Genomic DNA, 21,207 nt, shown 5'->3' with positions numbered 1-21,207 from the left:
TTAATATTTAACATTATACATAGTTATTGTCCGTTTTTTTTTTTTTCACCTGTATTATTATCATTCTTTAATTTAATATTATTTATTGTATCAGTATGCTGCTGCTGAAGAATGTGAATTTCCCATCGGGATTAATAAAGTATCTATCTATCTATCTATCTATCTATCTATCTATCTATCTATCTATCTATCTATCTATCTATCTATCTATCTATCTATCTATCTATCTACCTAGCGACAGTCCTAAGGATCAGATCAATACGCCTGGTTGAACTTTTTCTCAGTCAGGTGAAAACAGCATTGAGGAGGTCAGGCGCGAGTTCTCTGTGTGTGCCGAGTACTTCATAGGTGAGGGGACACCAGAGGAAGAGATGGCATCACCCGCCGTTATCATGAGGCCAAATGTCACTGACCACACTGACAGACCTGGACACCTTCTCAAGTTTGGAACTCTGGTTGAGAACAACTTTGAACTGTTTGACAAAAAAGAGCTTTATAAACTGTATGTCAAAGTGACATTTTATAATTAGTTCAAAGAGCTGCCAGATACACGGTGGAGGAAAGAACTGCAGGTCTCTGAGAACATCACACCAGCATGGAGGGCATTTTATAAACTCCCATTGCAGAAAAGACTTGGGGATCTGCAGTGGAGGATAACACACTCGGCCTTAGCCACAAACTCGTTTCTGTATACAAATAAAGCTTCAGAGACTGACCAGTGACGAGAGAAACCATCTGTCACCTCTTCATTCACTGTGAACAGCGCAGGCCTTTGTTCATGTTGTTCGAGTTTGTCCTTAGTAGTTTTGGGTTTGACTTCTCAAAAATTTGCTTTGTCTTTGGTATTAAATATAATCAAAGACATAGGAATAAATGTGTTATTGGGAATTTTCTCTTAGGTCAGGCCAAGTTGGCAATTTTAAAAACGAGGAGAAATAAAGAGAAGAACCTCATGGGGACTGACGCTCTGCTGCTCTTCAAAGTTTTAATTAAAAGTCGACTGAAACTCGAATTCATGTACCACAAACTAACAAACAATTTAGAATTGTTCAGCGACATGACAGGGGGGACACGACAGGTACTGTGTGCTGTGGAGGGGGGTGAACAGGGGTTCAACTGAGAATAACAAGAAAGTAGTGGTGGGCATCAACATCATGTATGTATTATTGTGCGGAGTAGGAGGAGTGTAAAGGGGAGTAAAGGTGGTCTTTGTGTTATAATGAATTATTAACTGTTGATTTTCTTATTAATGTGCAGAGTAAGAGGAGTGTAAAGGGGGAGTACTAGGGGTCAGATGTATGGCTCTTTTGTTTATTCTGACATTTGGTTTTTTATGTAAATTGACTGTGTATATTGTTCTGTCTATCTATCCTGCCTACTACACCTCTGTCTGTCTATCTATCCTGCCTACTACACCTCTATCTGTCTATCTATCTTGCCTACTACACATCTATCTATCTATCTATCTATCTATCTATCTATCTATCTATCTATCTATCTATCTATCCTGCCTACTACACCTCTATCTATCTATCTATCTATCCTGCCTACTACACCTCTATCTATCTATCTATCTTACATTAAAATGAATTATGAAGAAGACATAGTGGAGTTTCCTGTGAATATTTAAATAAATTGACCTCATTAAAACAAAAAAGTGCCATCTGGGGGTTTCTGCCCCGCTAGCTTCTGCTGTAGAGACCCCACTAACTGGGAGGTTATGGTCAGTAAGAATTCCTCTCTCAGATCCTTCAAAAATATTCACTTTGCTATCTGCATGTCTTTATTTGAGAATTGTTTGCTTTTCAGGATCTTTCACTTTGGGGTGAGAATCGCTTTCTGAGTCTGTCCATGAATTTTTAGGTGTTTATTTCTGACTTTCTTTTCAAATATGTCAGTTTCCTAATCTATCACTCAGCTTGGCTGACGATGCTTTCATGTTGTCACAAATGCCACCCCAAGCGAAGTCCTCCTCTTATCTTCATCTCAGGTATCTACTGTGATGTTCTCATGGCTTCTAGTTTTGCTTCCCTTTTTCTGAATGATTGAATCTTTTCCCAGTCTTTGATGGTATTCTCATATTTATTTATTTATTTATTTATTTCCTTCCTTCCTTCCTTTAGATATCTTAGGTTTGTCCCAGTCACCTTAAAATAGTTTGGATGTCAGGATGAGTTTTCTGGGAGCCCTTCTGGCGTATCCTTAAATTTGAAGTTCTGGATTTCTTTCATAGCAGTAGCAGTACTTGACCTCTGCTTTGTTTTCAGTTGGCCATTGATGTTTGTCCAGTCCCCTTAATTTTTCGGCTCAAGTTGGACTTTTCCAGTCTTCGTCTATTCTGCTGCCACACAGACCTTCTGGGCTGTTAGCACACTGAAGTTCTTCTTCTCTTCATCTGAAGATGTTGCACTATCACTGTCACCTACTCCAGTGCTTTCAGTGGGTCACAGACCTTTCTTCAGCCCTCTTCATTTCTTGCTTAAGTTGCACTTTTGTGGTCTCATCTGTTCCACTGCCATATTTCCTTTTTTTTTTTTTTTGCAAATTTATGTGACTTGATATAAGGGCAGAAGCAGTCAGAGACTTTCTGTTGGCCCTCATTGGCTTGCATATCTTTGACTGAGAAAAACTCAAACTCTAAGAATACCTATCTGGGCTGTTGCCACATTGGAGGTCTTGTTCTCGTTATGTGAAGATGTTGCACTTCCATTAACAGAACCATTACCTCAGTGTTAAGGCAGGAGGTGGGCTCCTTTTTATCCTGTGATATGTGTGACCAGTAATAAAGGACATTTTTGGAGTTCTTCTCATACTGTAAAAGAATCTTTACTTTGATGGGTTACATTATCAGTCCTATACAACAAAGACCACCATGTGGTGGTAACTCATCAAAACTTGAGTAGCTTGAACAGTTACTTCTCAGTCCTCCCTCCATTTCTTCAGTCTTCTACCTCCAGCTTTCTCCTTCAGGGCTTCATCCCTGTAAATAAACATTAGGCCATTAAGACTCCTGCTGTCAAAGAAACATTTGACTCATCAGGACAGCTATGATGTAATGAAGCCTACTGCTGTTTGAGAATTGTTTACCACATTCAGGACAACGATAGGGGTTCCCTCCACAGTGGATTCCTAGCTGTCCGTGAAAGTCACCTAAAAATGATAATCCTTTACCACACCTTCAGTGTGAAGTTTGAATTATTTTGAAGGCTGCCATTATGGGAAAACCACCTGCCAGACTCTGACACTGAAGACTGCTACTGCTGGAGACGTGTTTTTTGCCAGATTCAGAAGAGTGAGTTGGCTTTATTGCAGGGTTAATTCCTCAGCAATGACTTGGTTTGCTTACGTTCAGGACAGAATTGATCCTTCCCCTTGAGTCACAAAGTAGATTTTGCACTGATACTGTTACTTTCTTAGATTTGCTGCCATGGCCCCACCTAATATGCATTGTTCCCAATTGTGCTGCCATCTGTAGTTCATATGGTGTGATGATAACTGGTAGGATGTCCAGATGGGTCTGGACATTTCCTTGATAAGGCCTGATGATCCCAGCACCAGTGGCAAAATTTCAGCCATTTTTTTCTCCAGCGTGGATTGCTATGTGTCTCTGGAGACTACGCCTGTCTGAATACTGCTTGCCACATTCAGAACAACAATGTGGCTTTTCTCCAGAATGAATTTGCGTGTGCCGCCAAAGACCGCTGCTGTCAGTGAATCGTTTTCCACATTCAGAACAGCTGTATGGCTTTTCTCCGGTATGAATTCTTGTGTGAGTCTGAAGATTGCTACTTTTGCTGAATTGTTTGCCACATTCAGGACAGCCATAGGGCTTTTCTCCAGTGTGAATTCTCGTGTGATTGTGAAAGGTGCTACTGTCAATGAATCGTTTCCCACAATCAGCACAGCCATAGGGCTTTTCTCCAGTGTGCATTCTTGCATGTCTCTGGAGCTTGTAAATGTCAGAAAATCTTTTGCCACATTCAGAACAGCTGTATGGCTTTTCTCCAGTATGTATCCGTATGTGTCGCTGAAGATGGCTACTTTGAATGAATTGTTTTCCACATTCAGCACAGCCATAAGGTTTTTCTCCAGTATGGATTCTTGCATGTCTTTGGAGATCTCGACTGTCAGAAAATCGCTTGCCACATTCAGAGCAGCAATGAGGTTTTTCTCCAGAATGAATTCTTAAGTGATTATGAAGGCTTTTCTTATGTAAAAATCTTTTGCCACATCCTGCACATTCATAGGGCTTTTCTCCAGTGTGTATTCTTGCATGTGTCTGACAATTGTACATGTCAGAGAATTGCTTGCCACATTGAGAACAGGAAAATGGCTTTTCTCCAATGTGGATTCTTTTATGTCTTTTGAGGCTGTATCGGTCAGAAAGTTGTTTGCCACAATCAGAGCAGCTATAACATTTTTCTCCAGTATGGATTCTTGTGTGCCTCTGAAGACTACTACTGACAGTGAATAATTTGTCACATTCAGTACAGCTATAAGGCTTTTGTCTTGTATGAACTGACTTGAGATCTTTACAGGCAGATGTATTTTTAAATGTTTGTTCACAGTCTCGGCCAGCATACAAAGCTTTTTGATCTGTGTCATGCCCTTTTTGTTGTTCAGTGTTGATGGCTTCTGTCACAGAATAAGAATTGCACAGGAAAGCAGCTGCTGTCCAGTTCTCTGATCCTCTTGTTGAATTTTTCACCTTCTCCTTGTCCTCCTTGCACTCAGGAGAGGGCTGAGCAAATGGAAATGGGGAGAAGATGACATTCTCATGAACATCTGCAGTAATACAAAGAGTGTTTAAAAACAGTTTAGTTACAATTTAAAACAAAAAAAAAAAAAATGAAACAAGAAATAGGTGGCACCCTAGATGGCATTTCCACCTTAGCTCTTAGTTTCATTCTTGGGGGTATTCCAAGAAAAGCACCTTTGGAAATGAGATTTTACTCAGTTGAATAAGCTTCATTTTCAAATGAAGTCTCAGCCAGTTCCATGAATGCAAAGTGTTTACCATGAACTCCAAACAAGCAATCCACGATTATGTGCACACTCGTGATTTTTAAGGCAGACCCAAGAACCAATTGTGAAAAACATCTCTGAGGACTCAAAAAAGACATGGAGGAAAGTGTGATATCTGCAGGGTGAATATCTGTGACTTTAAGGATGAAGTGAAGGGGATGTGTGGTGTATTGAGGGACAAGTTTGAAGAGTTTTATTTTATTGTCATAAGCTAGAAGAATGTGTAACAGGGAGAGTGGTGGTCTTTTCAAAATTGCATCATGAAATAGCACAGAACACAAAAAAGAAATATGCCCCAAATTAAGAAAGCTAGAGAGGCTGCATGACCAATGCCCAAGGACATTTATGGGTGTGAAATCGTGCATTGCAAAATTAAATATTAATGTCTGTCCATCCATTATCCAACCTGCTATATAATAACTACAGGGTCACGGGGGGTCTGCTGGAGCCAATCCCAGCCAACACAGGGCACAAGGCAGGAAACAAACCCTAGGCAGGGCGCCAGCCCACCGCAGGGCACACACACACCAAGCACACACAAGGGACAAATTAGAATCGCCAATGCAACTAACCTGCATGTCTTTGGACTGTGGGAGGAAACCCACGCAGACACGGGGAGAACATGCAAACTCCACGCAGGGAGGAACCGAGAAGCGAACCCGGGTCTTCTAACTGTGAGGTAGCAGCGCTACCCATTGTGCTACCATGCCGCCCAAATAATAATGTCATTATTCAAATTTAAAAACTCTCCTTTGAATTGTCCTGTTTGGTTGTAAACACACTACTTCATAATGGCATACTGTCAGACCTAAAAACACGTGAAATAAATCAAATGACTTCCAGATAAAGTTCCTCATAATAATGGTATATAAGAGTTTGCCACAAGAAGTTTAATTTTGAAGTGAACCAGATTGGTTGTAAACTCACTTCTTCATAATGGCAACTGTCAGACCTAAAAACACGTGAAATAAATCAAATGACTTCCAGATAAAGTTCCTCATAATAATGGTATATAAGAGTTTGCCACAAGAAGTTGAATTTTGAAGTGAACCAGATTGGTTGTAAACTCACTTCTTCATAATGGTAACTGTCAGACCTAGATCACTTGAAACATTCAAGGACTTCAAGACAGTTCTTCATAATCATGGTATATAAGAGTTTGCCACAGGAAGTTGCATTTTAAAGTGAAGCATTTTTTACAATTTAAATAGATAAATAGTCCACTCTTGCACTATCTAATGGAGATGACGGGTCCCGGAGTCCCAATCTGATGAAAAGCCTTAAACCTTTCCAAACACATTCTCTTTGAAGTAACAAAGGTTTTGATTTACGAAAACGTGCCTTCCCTTTTTCTGTGGGATGCTTGTGACAACAAAAGTCAACTGCAAATAACACATTTGATCAACAGATTCTTGGCCCTATTTTTTTTTTTTTTTGAGGAAAGGATACAATTTTTTTCTTGATTTCCTGCCTTCAGAAGTCATCATGGGTTGAGCTATGACAGCTTGTAATGTGACACACATATAAAAAAGTCTACAGAAATTTAAAAAGGTAGATTGCGCAATACAGCAGATTAAAGGATCAGAAACCAATTGTCATTTTTTTTTTGCACACAATGAGTTGCTCTTACTGAGGGTATGGTAAGAAAAATATAACTGCACACAATGTTTTATTTGAATGAGTAAATTCACTGATACTCACCGATACCAGTCAATCGGTAAATACACAGAGAGAACATGCAGACTACATGTAGAACCAGGGGCTGTGAGGCGGGAATGACAGCTCCGTGCTACCAATCTGCTTAAAACAACTCGGCTGAACTTCAAATAGATCTGCACTTCACCCTGATTAAACTGATAGGAATTAGCTTAATAAAGTGGCCTGTGTGTGTGTGTGTATGTGTGGAATGGCACCCTCTCCAGGGGTTGTTCCTGCCTTGTGTCCTATGACTGCTTGGATAGCCTCCAGCTGCTCTGCAACCCTGCCCTGGAAAATGAGGGCTAAAAAATTAATGTAATTGATTATTATCTGTCTATTATAAAAAGAAATCCTGTCCCCTGTCTACGATATGTGATCTTCTCGGAAGATAATTTAAAGACCCACGAGACGAAAGAGACCTGCCACGGTGCGTCTCACGGGAACATAGAACGAGAGCCTTGCAAGACACACCCTACTTACAAGCAATATCAAAAAAAAAACAAATCAGTAGTGTAAAGGCAGTCATGCAGCACACACACAGCTCTGGGGCTCTCAGTGCATATAAAGTGCATCAGGTCAATACGGTAGAAGTGAAATGTTGATGATTAAACGAAGAAGAAAGAAAAGCACGGAGAAAATAGACCCAAAAGCGATGGAGAGAAAAAAATGCTAAAAAGAAAAACAATAATCGAGGTGCAAATTTAGAAAATAAGGAACGTGATGATCAGCCCAGAACAAGTGGAATTGAAAAAAAGCACGTCCAATCCGGCTCAGAATTAAATGACAATGAGTAAAAGAAAGTAGAACTTCATAAAGATGTATACAAACATGGGCGCTAAACACATGCAGAGCAGGTTAGAGACTATGAAATCAGTGAAATTAGAAAGGCTCAAAAAAAAAAAAGGCGCTATACACATGTGGAGAAAGTTAAAGGATATGAAAGTAGGAAAATTAGAAAATATAAAAAAAGAAAGTAAAGATCGCAATAGCGCAAACAAACAAACTGCCTCATTTAACTACGCACCAGTCTAACTTTGGTTTTGCACAATAATTACTACACTATTGCACCTTGACACTTAATTCTACGTACTTTATTCACATAATTGTACTTATTTATTATGTTCTATTATACTGTTATCTTTCAATCTATGACTTTTTGTTAATCTAACTGATATTCGTCTAACTTTGCACAGTTTTTGATAAGCGGATCAGGATGCATTTCACTGCGTGTTGTCCTGTATAACTATGCATGTGACAAATAAAGAATCTTGAGAATTTCAAAAACGGAATTCACCGCACATGCATTTATTGGTTACTTTGTTCATGTGTATATATATTTATCTGTCTGCTTATTCAAAAACCTAAATTTACCCCAGGAGTCAAATACGTTCTGTCTAGCCCTTGTACAAGAACCTAGAGAAAAGCTGGGGTATCACCTTGGTAACCCCATGGACTTTTGGAACTGTGAGAGGAAAATAACACGACTTTACAGACAGGAGTCCAATGCAGAACTCGACTTACTTTGTTACTTTGTAAAAAAAAATTATTAACTGCTGATGATGTCGATCGTTTTGTCTGTGCTGAAATTCCAAACAGAGAAACCTGTCCTGACCTCATTAAAAAGATTCAGCATATTGGGACTCGCAAGATTACAAATATTGTTTTTACAGAAGTTCTGAAATAAAAGTGAAACTAATGAAATAGCAACAATTCAAAGAAAAAAAAATCTTAAAAGTGTGTATCCAGAAAACCAAACACGGGGGTTGGCGAGCAAAGTGAGTAGGGGGCGAAGCCACCTAGTTATTATTACTATTATTATTATTATTATTATTATTGTTATACTAGCTGCATGTGGTCTTGGGACAAGAACCAACCTGAACCTCCCTAGCAGTCAGTTTTACTATATTTGTGAACTTGGAGAGGCGACAGCTAAAACTTTAAGAATGAGTCAGTGCAGAGGACGTAGACTTGTGCTTGCTGTCCCACTGGCTTTTGTAAGAAGAAACTGGCAAGGCCATATCCTAACCATATCGTTGCCATTTGAGTCAAATTAATCTTTTTCTCAAGAAAATTCTTCCAGAAAGACAATGTTTTAGTGAACACTGCAAGCCTTGCCCTCGGTTGCTGAGGCGTTTCACTTGCACATTGTTGATCCGCGGCGTTTGCTTTGTTTCGATGTTGTGTCTCTTCATCAGTGTCATTAGCACGACGTCGTTGTTGTGCGGTGGCATTTGCTGCACTCAGGACTCTTGTAGTGAGAAGTGAGGTGCATGCAAGCGCCGGAAAAATGTAAGTGCACACATGTGCCATCTAGTGGTTGAGCGTGAGCAGAGCAGACTGCTCCATACACACACACATAGGTCTTTTGTTTATATATGTCTAATATATACAGTATATCCCAGCATATATAAATACCAAAAAATCCATAAAATATATATATTGTCACACACATGTGCATGGCAGGCAGCTAAAGGGTTTAAAAGAAGATAATTCCATGCTGGACCAGGGGATGGGCAAAATGCACTAATCCTTTCTCTTTTGTCCCTGTAGGTGGCTCTGAGGTTAGGGATCTGCACTGGCAATCGGAAGGTTGCTGGTTCGAATCCCATAAATGCCAATAGGGACTCTGCTCTGTTGGGCCCTTGAGCAAGGAAGGCCCTTAATCTGCAATTGCTGAGCACTTTGAGTAGTAAGAAAAGCACTATATAAATGTAAAAAATTATTATTATTTTTATCAACCACAGGAAGTTGTGGCTGGGTTCAATGACGTCACTTCCAGTTCCTGCCCAGATGACATCATTTCCAGTTCTGGGGCCAATGACATCACCACCCCTGTCTGGCTTTAAAACCCCCATATTCCTTCTGTTCCTTATACAAGACGACTTGCAGCATTTGAGATTCAACTGGTTTCCATTTCTTTTGTGTTTCCCATTGAAGCACATGCTGATTTGGGGTCACACACTGGTGTCAGTAGTGGGATTTGGAATCATAGTTTAAAGCAGCGTTTCTCAACCTTTAAGTATTTGCAACCCGAGTTTTCATAACAGTTTTAATCGCACCCCCCCTAATGTTTTTTTGAAACCCTAATAAAATGTATTCCTATATTTTTTACTGCCAATACACCGCTACAAGTTTAAAATTTCCCTACGAATAGCGAAATTACGTCACATATGATAACATTCACGCCAGGTTTAACGTGTAAATCCTAAATACTATCCTGCCTGCCAAGTGATGCCTGATCTTTTCCTTATAATTCCCTCCATTATTTTACAGTGTACGTGTAGTGGATGTTAAGCTTACAGGCTTGTCATTTTTTGGATCAGCCCGATCGCCCTTTTTTATGATTTATTTCTTAGCCTCCACTCCTTACGTATTTTTAAACACAGAAATTTGCTTTCTATCAATACACAATAAGTTCCGTAAAGACTCTTTTTATTAAATGTTACCTGGTCCTGGTGACTTGTACAATTACAGCCTTTCTAATCCACACAGCACTTCTCCCTCTAAAGTGTCCAGCTCTCTTCGTAGCTCCTCCTCAGTTCCTGCCACTGCTTGAGGTTCCTGACTTCTTCACATCAGGTTTCACTAATTCTCTGTTTCACTGTCAGTATATTTTCGCCTGCCCTTACCCCTACTCTCATATGCTTTACGTTTCTCTCTGCAGCCTCTGGTTTTGTACGCCTAACTCGGCTTTTTTTTTTGTTTATCTTTTATCATTTCTTATTTAGCTCCTTCTTATCTAACGTGGATACATTTGACCGGCACCACATTTAATCTTATTTATGCAAAAAAAAATCTTAAATGCCCATGTAAACTACTTAAAAGTGAGAATCTTTTACAATATTTAGTTTTCTTTTCAGAGTGAACTTTTGAATGATTGCGAAGGCTGTCATTATGGAAAACTCATCGGCCACTCTCAGAAGTGAAAACCAGTGTGAATTCTTATGTGATTCTGAAGACTACAGTTATGGAAGAATCTCTTACCACATTCAGCACAGCCATTGGGCTTCTCTCTTGTGTGGATTCTCATATGTCTTTGGAGGCTGCAGTTATGGGAGAATCGTTTGTCACATTCAGAACAAGAATAGGCCTTCTCTCCAGTATGACTTCTTCTGTGATACTGAAGATTGCTACTTTTGGAGAATTTCTTGCCACATTCAGAACACCCATATGGCTTTTCTCCGGTGTGAATTTTTGAGTGCTTCTGAAGGTGGCTACTGTCGATGAATCTTTTACCACATTCAGAACAGCCATATGGCCTTTCTCCAGTGTGAAGTCTTTTATGTGTTTGGAGAGCACGACTATAAGAGAACCTTTTGCCACATTCAGAACAGCCATAGGGCTTTTCTCCAGTATGAACTCTTGTGTGGTTCTGAAGTGCACTACTGTCAATAAATCTTTTGCCACATTCAGAGCAGCCATAGGGCTTCTCTCCACTATGAATTCTTGAGTGTCTTTGATGAGCACTGCTGTTTGAGAATCGTTTACCACATTCAGAACAGGCATAGGGTCTTTCTCCAGTGTGGATTCTTGTATGTGTTTGGAGATCACTGCTGTAAGGGAATCGTTTGCCACATTCATGACAGTGATATGGTTGTTCACCTGTATGGTTTGTTGTGTGCTTCTTAAGATTGCTACTGTTGGTAAATCTTTTGCCACATTTAGAACAGCAGTACGGTTTCAGCTTCATATGATTTGACTTGAGATATTCACCGTCACCTTTGTTTCCAAACACTTTTCCAAACTCTCGGCCAGCACACAAGGCCTCTTGATCTGCATTGTGCTCTTCTTGTCGGTCAGTGTTGATGGCATCTATCATTGTTAGTCTGGCAACAGGAAGAGAAACATGCTGTAAAGAGGTTGCTGGTAAATGCTCTGATCCTCTTGTTGGTTCCTTTGTCTTGTCATTGTCCGGTTTCTGTTCCAGTCTCCACTGAAGAGACATCTGGGCAGATGAAGAAGGGGAGACACTGCCAATGTCCAGTGAATCTGCAATAACACAAACAATTTACCTTAACATTCTTAAAATAAAGGGAATGTTTAAAAGAGATATCAGGCAAACTGGTTGGTGACGCTGCCTCCCCCTAATGTTCAATCCCAGCTCTGTCTACTGTGTGGGTGGACTTTATTTGTTCTCCTGCTGTCTGTTCAGTTTCTGCATCTTCCTCCCATACCACACGCATGTGTCTGCTGTGCAGCAAAGCATTTCTCACAGATGTATGCTGGCATGGCTCATGACCTTCTTCACTAAAGCTCCCCTGAAAAACTGACGCGCAGCAAACTCGGACAAATAGTGCCCCATAATGCTTTGTGAGGCCTGATTAACATCACAGACCTGTATTTTTTAATTGATTTTTTTTAACCCTTTATGCAATTTCTTGTATTAGGAATTTGTCATTTTTCACATACCCCAACTTAGTCTCCAGAGACACACACACACAGAGCTTTTTGGGGTCAGAGCACAAGGTCAGCTATTTGTACTGCAGCCCTGGAGCAATTGCAGGCTAAGGGCCTTGCTAAAGGGTCCAACGGGGTAGCAATTCTTCTGTCACTGCTGAACTGGCAGCCTTTGAGTTACCTGCCCAGATGCTTCAGCTACAGAGCCACCACTGTAACAGCCAGTATTGGATGGGGCAGCCACCTACCACCAGTACCAGCACCAGCACCATCACCAGAATGCTGATTCCCTGCATCACAGGCTCTGTGATTGATAATAATACTGATATTGGCTCCGGAGATGCAGAGATGCAAAGAACCGGAATTATTGAGCTGTGCTATTGTGAGTTCATTTCTTTCAGTTCTACAGTGGTGATGTGTTAAATACTGTGTATATACAGTGGGTACGGAAAGTATTCAGACCCCCTTCAATTTTTCACTCTTTGTCATATTGCAGCCATTTGCTAAAATCATTTAAATTAATTTTTTCCCTCATTAATGTACACACAGCACTCCATATTGACAGACAAAAAAAAGAATTTTTGAAATTGTTGCAGATTTATTAAAAAAGAAAAACTGAAATATCACATGGTCCTAAGTATTCAGACCCTTTGCTGTGACACTCATATATTTAACTCCGGTGCTTTCCATTTCTTCTGATCATCCTTGAGATCGCCTTCATTTGAGTCCAGCTGTGTTTGATGATACTGATTGGACTTGATTAGGAAAGCCACACACCTGTCTATAGAAGACCTTACAGCTCACAATGCATGTCAGAGCAAATGAGAATCATGAGGTCAAAGGAACTGCCTGAAGAGCTCAGAGACAGAATTGTGGCAAGGCACAGATCTGGCCAAGGTTACAAAAACATTTCTGCTGCATTTAAGGTTCCCAAGAGCACAGTGGCCTCCATAATCCTTAAATGGAAGACGTTTGGGACGACCAGAACCCTTCCTAGAACTGGCCGTCCGGCCAAGCTGAGCTACCCGGGGAGAAGAGCCTTGGTGAGAGAGGTAAAGAAGAACCCAAAGATCACTTTGGCTGAGCTCCAAAGATGCAGTCAGGAGATGGGAGAAAGTTGTAGAAAGTCAACCATCACTGCATCCCTCCACCAGTCAGGGCTTTATGGCAGAGTGGCCTGTCGGAAGCCTCTCCTCAGTGCAAGACACATGACAGCCCGCATGGAGTTTGCTGAAAGACACCTGAAGGACTCTGAGATGGTGAGAAATAAGATTCTCTGGTCTGATGAGACCAAGATAGAACTTTTTGGCCTTAATTCTAAGCGGTATGTGTGGAGACAACCAGGCACTGCTCATCACTTGTCCAATACAGTCCCCACAGTGAAGCATGGCGGTGGCAGCATCATGCTGTGGGGGTGTTTTTCAGCTGCAGGGACAGGACGACTGGTTGCAATCGAGGGAAAGATGAATGCAGCCAAGTACAGGGATATCCTGGACAAAAACCTTCTCCAGAGTGCTAAGGACCTCAGACTGGGCCGAAGGTTTACCTTCCAACAAGACAATGACCCTAAGCACACAGCTAAAATAACGAAGGAGTGGCTTCACAACAACTCTGTGACTGTTCTTGAATGGCCCAGCCAGAGCTCTGACTTAAACCCAATTGAGCATCTCTGGAGAGACCTAAAAATGGCTGTCCACCAACGTTTACCATCCAACCTGACAGAACTGGAGAGGATCTGCAAGGAGGAATGGCAGAGGATCCCCAAATCCAGGTGTGAAAAACTTGTTGCATCTTTCCCAAGAAGACTCCTGGCTGTATTGGCTCAAAAGGGCGCTTCTACTAAATACTGAGCAAAGGGTCTGAATACTTAGGACCATGTCATATTTCAGTTTTTCTTTTTTAATAAATCTGCAACAATTTCAAAAATTCTCTTTTTTTTTGTCTGTCAATATGGGGTGCTGTGTGTACATTAATGAGGGAAAAAATTAATTTAAATGATTTTAGCAAATGGCTGCAATATGAAAGAGTGAAAAATTGAAGGGGGTCTGAATACTTTCCGTACCCACTGTATATATATATATATATATTGTGGAGGGCGGCCGGGTCCCATGCCCAGCCAGGATGCCCCTTCCACACGTTCCGGGGGAGCAACCATAGGTTGCTACCTCCCCCGGGACGCTTGGTGGCAGCCTCCCTGGCTGACAATGGTGCCTCAGTTTCCCTCAGGGTTCCATGGGAGATGGAGTTCTCCACAACCCTGTGAGGATCTGGGATGGCCGCCAGGGGGTGCTGCATGGATCCTGGAGCCAACCTGGACAACTCTACAGTCCCGCCCGGAGGTGCAATTAGCAACAGGTGATCAAGCACCTGGAGCACTTCCGGGAGGGTTATTAAAAGAGCCAGCATCCACCACTCGGGGGCCAGAATGGGGAGGAAGAGGATGAGGTTGCCTAGGAGGAGTGGTGGTGCCAAGATGGAGAGAAAAGTATTTGTGTGTTGGCTAACTGCTTGGTTTGGGACTGTGTTGTGGCTGGAGGGATTACAGGGAAGACGGCTGCCCTCCAACTGAAGAAAAATAAAAAGTCTTGTTATTTTACACGTGCCTCTGCATCAGTCTGTGCAAGGTCGGGCGCAATATGGCGCCTTCTATCACAAGTGTATGTGTATATATATATATATATATATATATATATATATATATATATATATATATATATATATATATATATATATATATATATGAGGCAGGTGGCCAGGGACCTTGCCCCACTGGGATGCCTAGATCAGGGAAGGACCGGGAAGAGGTCAATATCTTCCCTGGACACAAGAGGGCAGCCCCACTGATTTCCATCAAGGGCCACAAATACCCTGTGGGGGTCCGTGGCCCAACTAAGGGGCTACCTGGATGGTTCCTGAGCCCTGGAGGAGAGCACTTCCACTGTACCAGGAAGTGCTGCCGGAAGACCATCACCAAGCACCTGCAGCACATCCGGGGCATGATAAAAGGGGCTGCCTCACTCCCTTTGAGGAGCCAAAGTCGGGAGGAGGAAGACGGAATTTGCGAGGGAGGAGTGGAGGCGGCCATGGAGAGGAAAAAGGACTGAGTAACTGTGTGAGTTGGCAGAACCACTGTAAATAATAGTATAAATAACAGCGTGTATTTTGGACACTGGTATCGTGTCTGTCTGTGGCCGGGTAGCTTTTACAATATATATATATATATAATATATTGTAATAGAGGCTCTATATTGCACCCGACCCGGCACAGACTTACATGGAGGCATGTGTAAAAATAAATAAACTTTTTATTTTCTTCACCTCTTTGGAGTTAACTTTGCTGCGGTGGGTTGGCACCCTGCCCAGGATTGGTTCCCTGCCTTGTGCCCTGTGTTGGCTGGGATTGGCTCCAGAAGACCCCCGTGACCCTGTGTTCGGATTCAGCAGGTTGGAAAATAGATGGGTGGATGGATTTTCTTTACCTGTGGGGCACGTCTTCCCCGTGAACCCCACAGGCACAACACAGTCTGAAACACCAACACAAGCACAAAAACCACACTCCTCTCTGGTACCACCACTCCTCCCATCAAGCTTCGTGCTCCTCCTCGTGACTCTGGCCAATGAGTGGTGGTTGCTGGCCCTTTTTATAGCCCACCCGGAAGTGCTCCAGGTGCTCGACCACCTGTTTCCGGTTGCACTTCCAGGTGGGGGTGAAGATTCATCCAGCCTGGCTCAGGGATCCATGCAGTGCCCCCTGGCGGCCACCCCAGATCCCTATAAGGTTGTGGAGAACTCCATCTCCCATGGAACCCTGCGGGAAACTGAGGCACCACCATCAGCCAAGGGGGCTGCCACCAAGCGTCCCAGGGGAGAAATTGAGGAGCCCATGGTTGCTCCCCCAAAACATACGTCAAAGGGGAGTCATCTCTCTCTCTCTCTCTCTCTTTATATATATATATATATATATATATATATATATATATATATATATATATATATATATATATATACACACACACACACACACACACACAGAGTGGCAGACGGTTGGGGGCTTTTACCCAGCTGGGACGCCTTGAAGATGGAAGGACCGGGAGAGAGATGATACCAGATACCAGATGATGGCAGCCCCCCTGGTTAGTATCGGGGGCCACAGAATTGGAGTTTGGAAGTTCAACCCTGCTTGGGGCCCATGGCCACCACCAGGGGGCATGTGGTTAATTTCAGAGCCGTGGAATGTAACAGTTCCACCACACTCAGAAGTGCTGCCAGAAGAAGATCTGGGTGCATCTGGAGTGCTTCCAGGTGTCCATGCAGCACTTCCACCACACCAGGAAGTGCCGCCAGATGAACGTCAGGGAGCACCTGGAGCTCTTCTGGGTGCAATATAAATGGGTCCGCCTCACCCCATTCGAAGAGCTGGAGTCGGGAGGTGGAGGATAGAACTTGAGAGGAGGTGGTAGATGAAGGAAGAAAGTGAAGAAAGAGAAAGGACAAGGATTGAGTAATACTTGTGGACATTTGTGCTCTGTAAAGAAAAGAAAGAAAAATAAATGTGTGTGCTTGGGACTTGTGTGTCACTCTGCCTGTCTGTGTCAGGGCTGATTTACCACTATATATATATATATATATATATATATATATATATATATATATATATATATATATATATAACTAAAATATATAATAATATAATATAAAATATAATATGTACATATATAAATATATATAAATAAAAAGTTTGTGAATACCATATGGGATGGACTGGCATCCCCACCTGGACAGAGGATGGTACCCTGCCTGAAAGGAAGGCCATAAAGAATGGACATAGTAGGAATGGTGTCCAGACCCAGATGGAGGATGGTTCCCTGCCAGCTAAGAGGACCATTACAAAAGGACAGGGACTGACTGGCATCCCATCTGGGTTTGGTTTGGGGTTGGGGGTTATGCTAGTACTTTTCCCTGTAGGCAGATTTGGTCAGAGGAATAGAAGGTGACTGCTGTTTTCCAAGTACACATGGTGGTAGCATCCCCACATAAGAATACCCGCAGGGCATGTTGGGAATTGCAGTCCAGTGGGGGCAGCCCTGTTGGGGTTTCTGGGTGCTATCAGGGAGAGTTGCCGGGAAGTGTTACTCTTCTTTTGAGGGGCTTCATCATGGTCCAGAAGTGCATCCAACGTCTAATGCTGTGGCTCCAAAAGTTCTCCTGGGTCAGTGATAAAAGAAGCCGTTTCCACTGAACTAGTAGCGAGAGTTGGGATGAGGTGGATGAGACTACATGGGAGTTGCAGGAGGAAGAAAGGAAGTCTGTGTATTCTGCTACTTTGGAAGAGGATTTTTGGATGTCTGTGGAGGTATTGCGTACAGTGTCTAGTTGCGTTTTGGGGTTTATGGTGCTGCTACACCCCTGGTGGTCACAACATATATATAATCTTCATTTGGATCTTGATCTTTGTTTGTCCGTGAATGAATTAGAACAAGAAGCACTAGATGGCAGTAGAGAGACAGCTAAAACATAGGCATTACATTAAGAATCTCCTCCAGGCTAATAGTACTGAAGACTGTAGTACTCCAGTCACACCTCAAAACACAGACATTCAAACTAAACAAATTGTTGTGCTTTAAACTAACTAATCTTTATATATAATCTTCATTTGGATCTTGATCTTTGTTTGTCCGCGAATTCATGTTCAACCGACACGGTATCCTTCAATAAGGGCGCGCACAAAAAGGCGAGCTTCAAAAGGGCGACCTCAATTGGTCGCATCGAATAAAGGCAAACGCATCAAAATTATTACAGAAAATTTATTAGCCAAAGGCAATGATTGAACGTATAAAAAGGCGAAAGCAAGAATATCAAAACATCCAATTAATTAATGCATGAACTTCTAAGCGAGACGAACATTTTCCAATCCTATATTCAGTGCATTTCCAGATGTGTTTCCCGTTGATAGTTTTCTCCTTTCTGAATGTGTAGCCTTCGACTACGAGTAGATCTGCACCTTTGTTGCTCTTCACATATTCTAGAGCCATTTGAACTAAATTATCTATGAACGCCTTTATTCGCCGCGCTCAACTGAGGTCGCCCTTTTGAAGCTCGCCTTTTTGTGCGCGCCCTTATTGAATAGAACATATAAGTTGGACACACTTCTGTGATTTTCCATCAGTCGGCGTTTGGAGTTCAAGAAAGAAGCATTGGTTCTTCCTTACTCTTTGGATTACCACAAAGCAACCTGCGAGATTGGACAACGTGAAGATGCCGCTTATGATTAACCATCCATAAGTCGTGGGAAGAGAACCAGAAATGCTCCTCCACCACCACATAATTACTATTCGGACAGTGATTCCAAGTAGGCCGTTCCTATCGAATCAATGTCCAAGGGTTTTGTTTTGTAATTTTGTTTCCTTTATAAAACATCATAATGCTGTGCGACGAAGGGCCCAGTTCACGACTGACAGTCACGTTTAAACAGGGAGCCCTTCACAGACAATTTTAACACTCACAACGTAGTTGGGCACACATGGCTAGTGTATATATATATATATATATATATATATATATATATATATATATATATATATATGTGTGTGTGTGTGTGTGTGTGTGTGTGTCACAGACAGAACTCGTAATGGTTCTCAGTTTCACTTTCATTTCATAGTAATCACATTACTTACTTATTCCCGCACTCCCAGGCAACATCTGCTCTTCTCCTTCTCTCACTTTTCCTTCATCGATTTTCTCATCACATTCAGAACACTCAGATTTCAGCTCCATAGAATTCTGCTGGGCAACCAGATGTCCCATATTAGTGAGCCAGGGCTGTAAATCAGAATGGGATTGTTCACGGATATCTTGCTTGAGAAGATTCACAGTTTCACGTTTTTGCGCTTCACGTCTAACCGAGATGTCCTCAGAATCCTCAGCTTTAACATCAACAATCTCCACGTTGCACTCCTCCGCTTTAAAATCCGAAACGGTTCCTTCCCAGCCCTTCTCCTTCAGTGCACCCCACTCACAGTCCTCTTGTTTAATGGATGCCAGCCGCTCACTTGTGCCTTCCTCTTTGGCTGAGCCCATTCTCCGTGTAAAACTCTTCTCACCCCCATCAAGTGTCTGCTCTTCTCTTCCGGGATTCCCTTCTCACATGGGCAGCTCTGCCCTGGGGGTGCCATTAAACACCTGACGACATGGCCATGTGACCCGGGAAGCAGACTCCTTTATATCTGTCAAAATAAAAGTGACTGCATTACTTTATAAAAACTTATCCAAAATAACCTGACCACATATTTCAGGGTTAACCAAACACCAAAACAACTACCGGCCTTGTTTATTTGTGAGAGATCTGAAATGCAGATATCGGCAGGTTTGAAGTGAAAGACGATTTGAAATGTAGCCAGCATCCTGCTGATCGAGACAAAGACAAGAACGGGGAAAGGGGAGAATTTAAAAAATGCCTGATTTTTTAATACCTTGAACTGTCCTGTGTTGTCAATTTGTGTCAAAGCTGGTGCAAACGCATCAATGAGCCATCCAAAGGCCACCATTTTAAAAAGACTCGGCTAGTGACGTCTGGATTTTCCAAACTTCAGTTACAGTGAAACCAACAGAAACACACGTTCAGCACACACACGTCTTGAGTCACGTCTGACTGCCACTCAAATTATTATCAAACCGACCTACAGCCGCAGTGGGCTTATCTGAAAGACACAAACCCCCCCCCACCCCCGTCTCTTAGGAGAGGCGGCTCTAACACCTGCCCTACTTCTCCATGCTCAAGAGCACCCCTCCTGTCACTCCTCTTCATTTCTCTGCTCTCCCGCTTACCTCTCCAGTCCTAACTCCATATGCTTCGGGCACGGATGTGAATTTAACCCTTCAAGCCCTGCTCTCCCCAGCCTTTTGGGCCTTTTGGCACTGTAACCCATGCCTCACCAGCAGTTTTAAACCAAAAAAAATTGGATTAATAAAGTAAAATTGTATTCTAGGATGACAACATGATGATACGCCAACAACCGATTGACAGTACGATTGTGGCCAAACGTTCTGAGAATGACCCAAGTGTTGGTTTTCACAAAGTTTGCTGCTTTGTTGCTTTTCGGTCTTTTTTTCAGATGTTTCTATGGTATACTGAAGTTGATTCACAAGCAGTTCAGATGTTTCAAAGGCTTTTATTAACAATGACATGAAGTTTATGTGCAGAGTCCATATCTGCAGTGTTGGCCCTTCTTTCTTCATCAAGACATTTGCAATTTGCCCTGGCAGGCTGCCTGTCTATCAACTTCTGGGCCAAATCCTAACTGATGGCAGCTGCCCATTCTTGATAATCAGAATTGGTGAGGTTTGAGGATTGACCACCAGTTCTCAATGGGAAGTTTCCTGGCCATGGACCCCAAATTTTGTTCCCCAAGCTACTTAGTTGTCACTTTTGCCTTATGGCCTGGTGCTCCATCATGCTGGATTGTTCATTATTGGTCATGAAATTGTTCTTGGATGGTTGGGAGAAGTTGCTCTCAGAGGATGTTTTGGTCCGATTCTTTATTCCTGGCTGTGTTCTTAGGCCAAATTGGGAGTGAGAAGCAACCCCACATGACATGAATGGTCTCAGGATGCTTTACTGTTGGCCTGACATGGGGCTGATGGGACACCACCAGGGCAGAGCTTGCTCAGGAATGGCAGCATGTAGGTGTGAGTGAGGTGTGAAGACTTTTGGAGGATGGCCTGGAGGGTGTCAAGAAGGGCAGCAGAGAAAAACATCAGGGACAGACTGATATTCTGGGATTGGACTGCTGGAGTCATGTCATTGTGTCTGATGAATCCCCTTTGTGACTGGAAAAAAGAAAAGGTGAGCGGCTCTTACATCAGTCCTGTGTCAGGACAACAGTAAAGCATCCTGAGCCACTCATGTCATGTGGGGTTGCTTCTCACTCCCAATTTGGCCTAAGAACCACGTCCATCTCTTTAGGACCGCCATCTTCTGATGGCTCATTCCAGCAGAATAACGGGCTATATCACAAAGCTCAGATCATCTCAGACTGCTTTCTTGAACATGACAAAGGCTATCATGAGGCTATCATGTCAATATGGAGA

The 21,207-nt window shown here is 42.4% G+C and overlaps 1 protein-coding gene across 1 annotated transcript; it reads right to left on the bottom strand.

Annotated features, from left to right (window-relative positions):
- Positions 1-1,685: 1,685 nt before the first annotated feature.
- LOC114641580 (zinc finger protein 665-like) lies at positions 1,686-19,425 on the bottom strand. Its single transcript, XM_028790613.2, has 3 exons — positions 18,795-19,425; positions 10,708-11,712; positions 1,686-4,785 (listed from the first exon to the last, which is right to left on the bottom strand). Exons 1-3 carry the CDS (start codon positions 19,195-19,197, stop codon positions 3,569-3,571), a joined length of 2,625 nt encoding a protein of 874 aa, XP_028646446.1. The 5' UTR covers positions 19,198-19,425; the 3' UTR covers positions 1,686-3,568.
- Positions 19,426-21,207: the final 1,782 nt, after the last annotated feature.

The sequence above is a fragment of the Erpetoichthys calabaricus genome, chromosome 5 (genome assembly GCF_900747795.2).
Source record: "Erpetoichthys calabaricus chromosome 5, fErpCal1.3, whole genome shotgun sequence".
NCBI classification, from domain to species: Eukaryota; Metazoa; Chordata; class Cladistia; order Polypteriformes; family Polypteridae; genus Erpetoichthys; species Erpetoichthys calabaricus.
The sequence above is the reverse complement of the archived record's forward strand: the minus strand, read 5'-3'. Positions and strand labels throughout refer to the sequence as shown.

Excerpts from the sequence above, each read along its gene's own strand:
- LOC114641580 (XM_028790613.2), bottom strand. The coding sequence starts at position 19,197 with ATGGGCTCAGCCAAAGAGGAAGGCACAAGTGAGCGGCTGGCATCCATT. Across the intron at positions 11,713-18,794 it reads GCCTGGGAGTGCGGGAATAA|ATTCACTGGACATTGGCAGT; the intron begins GTAAGTAATGTG and ends GTGTTATTGCAG. Across the intron at positions 4,786-10,707 it reads CAATGGCTGTGCTGAATGTG|ATGTTCATGAGAATGTCATC; the intron begins GTAAGAGATTCT and ends GTATTACTGCAG.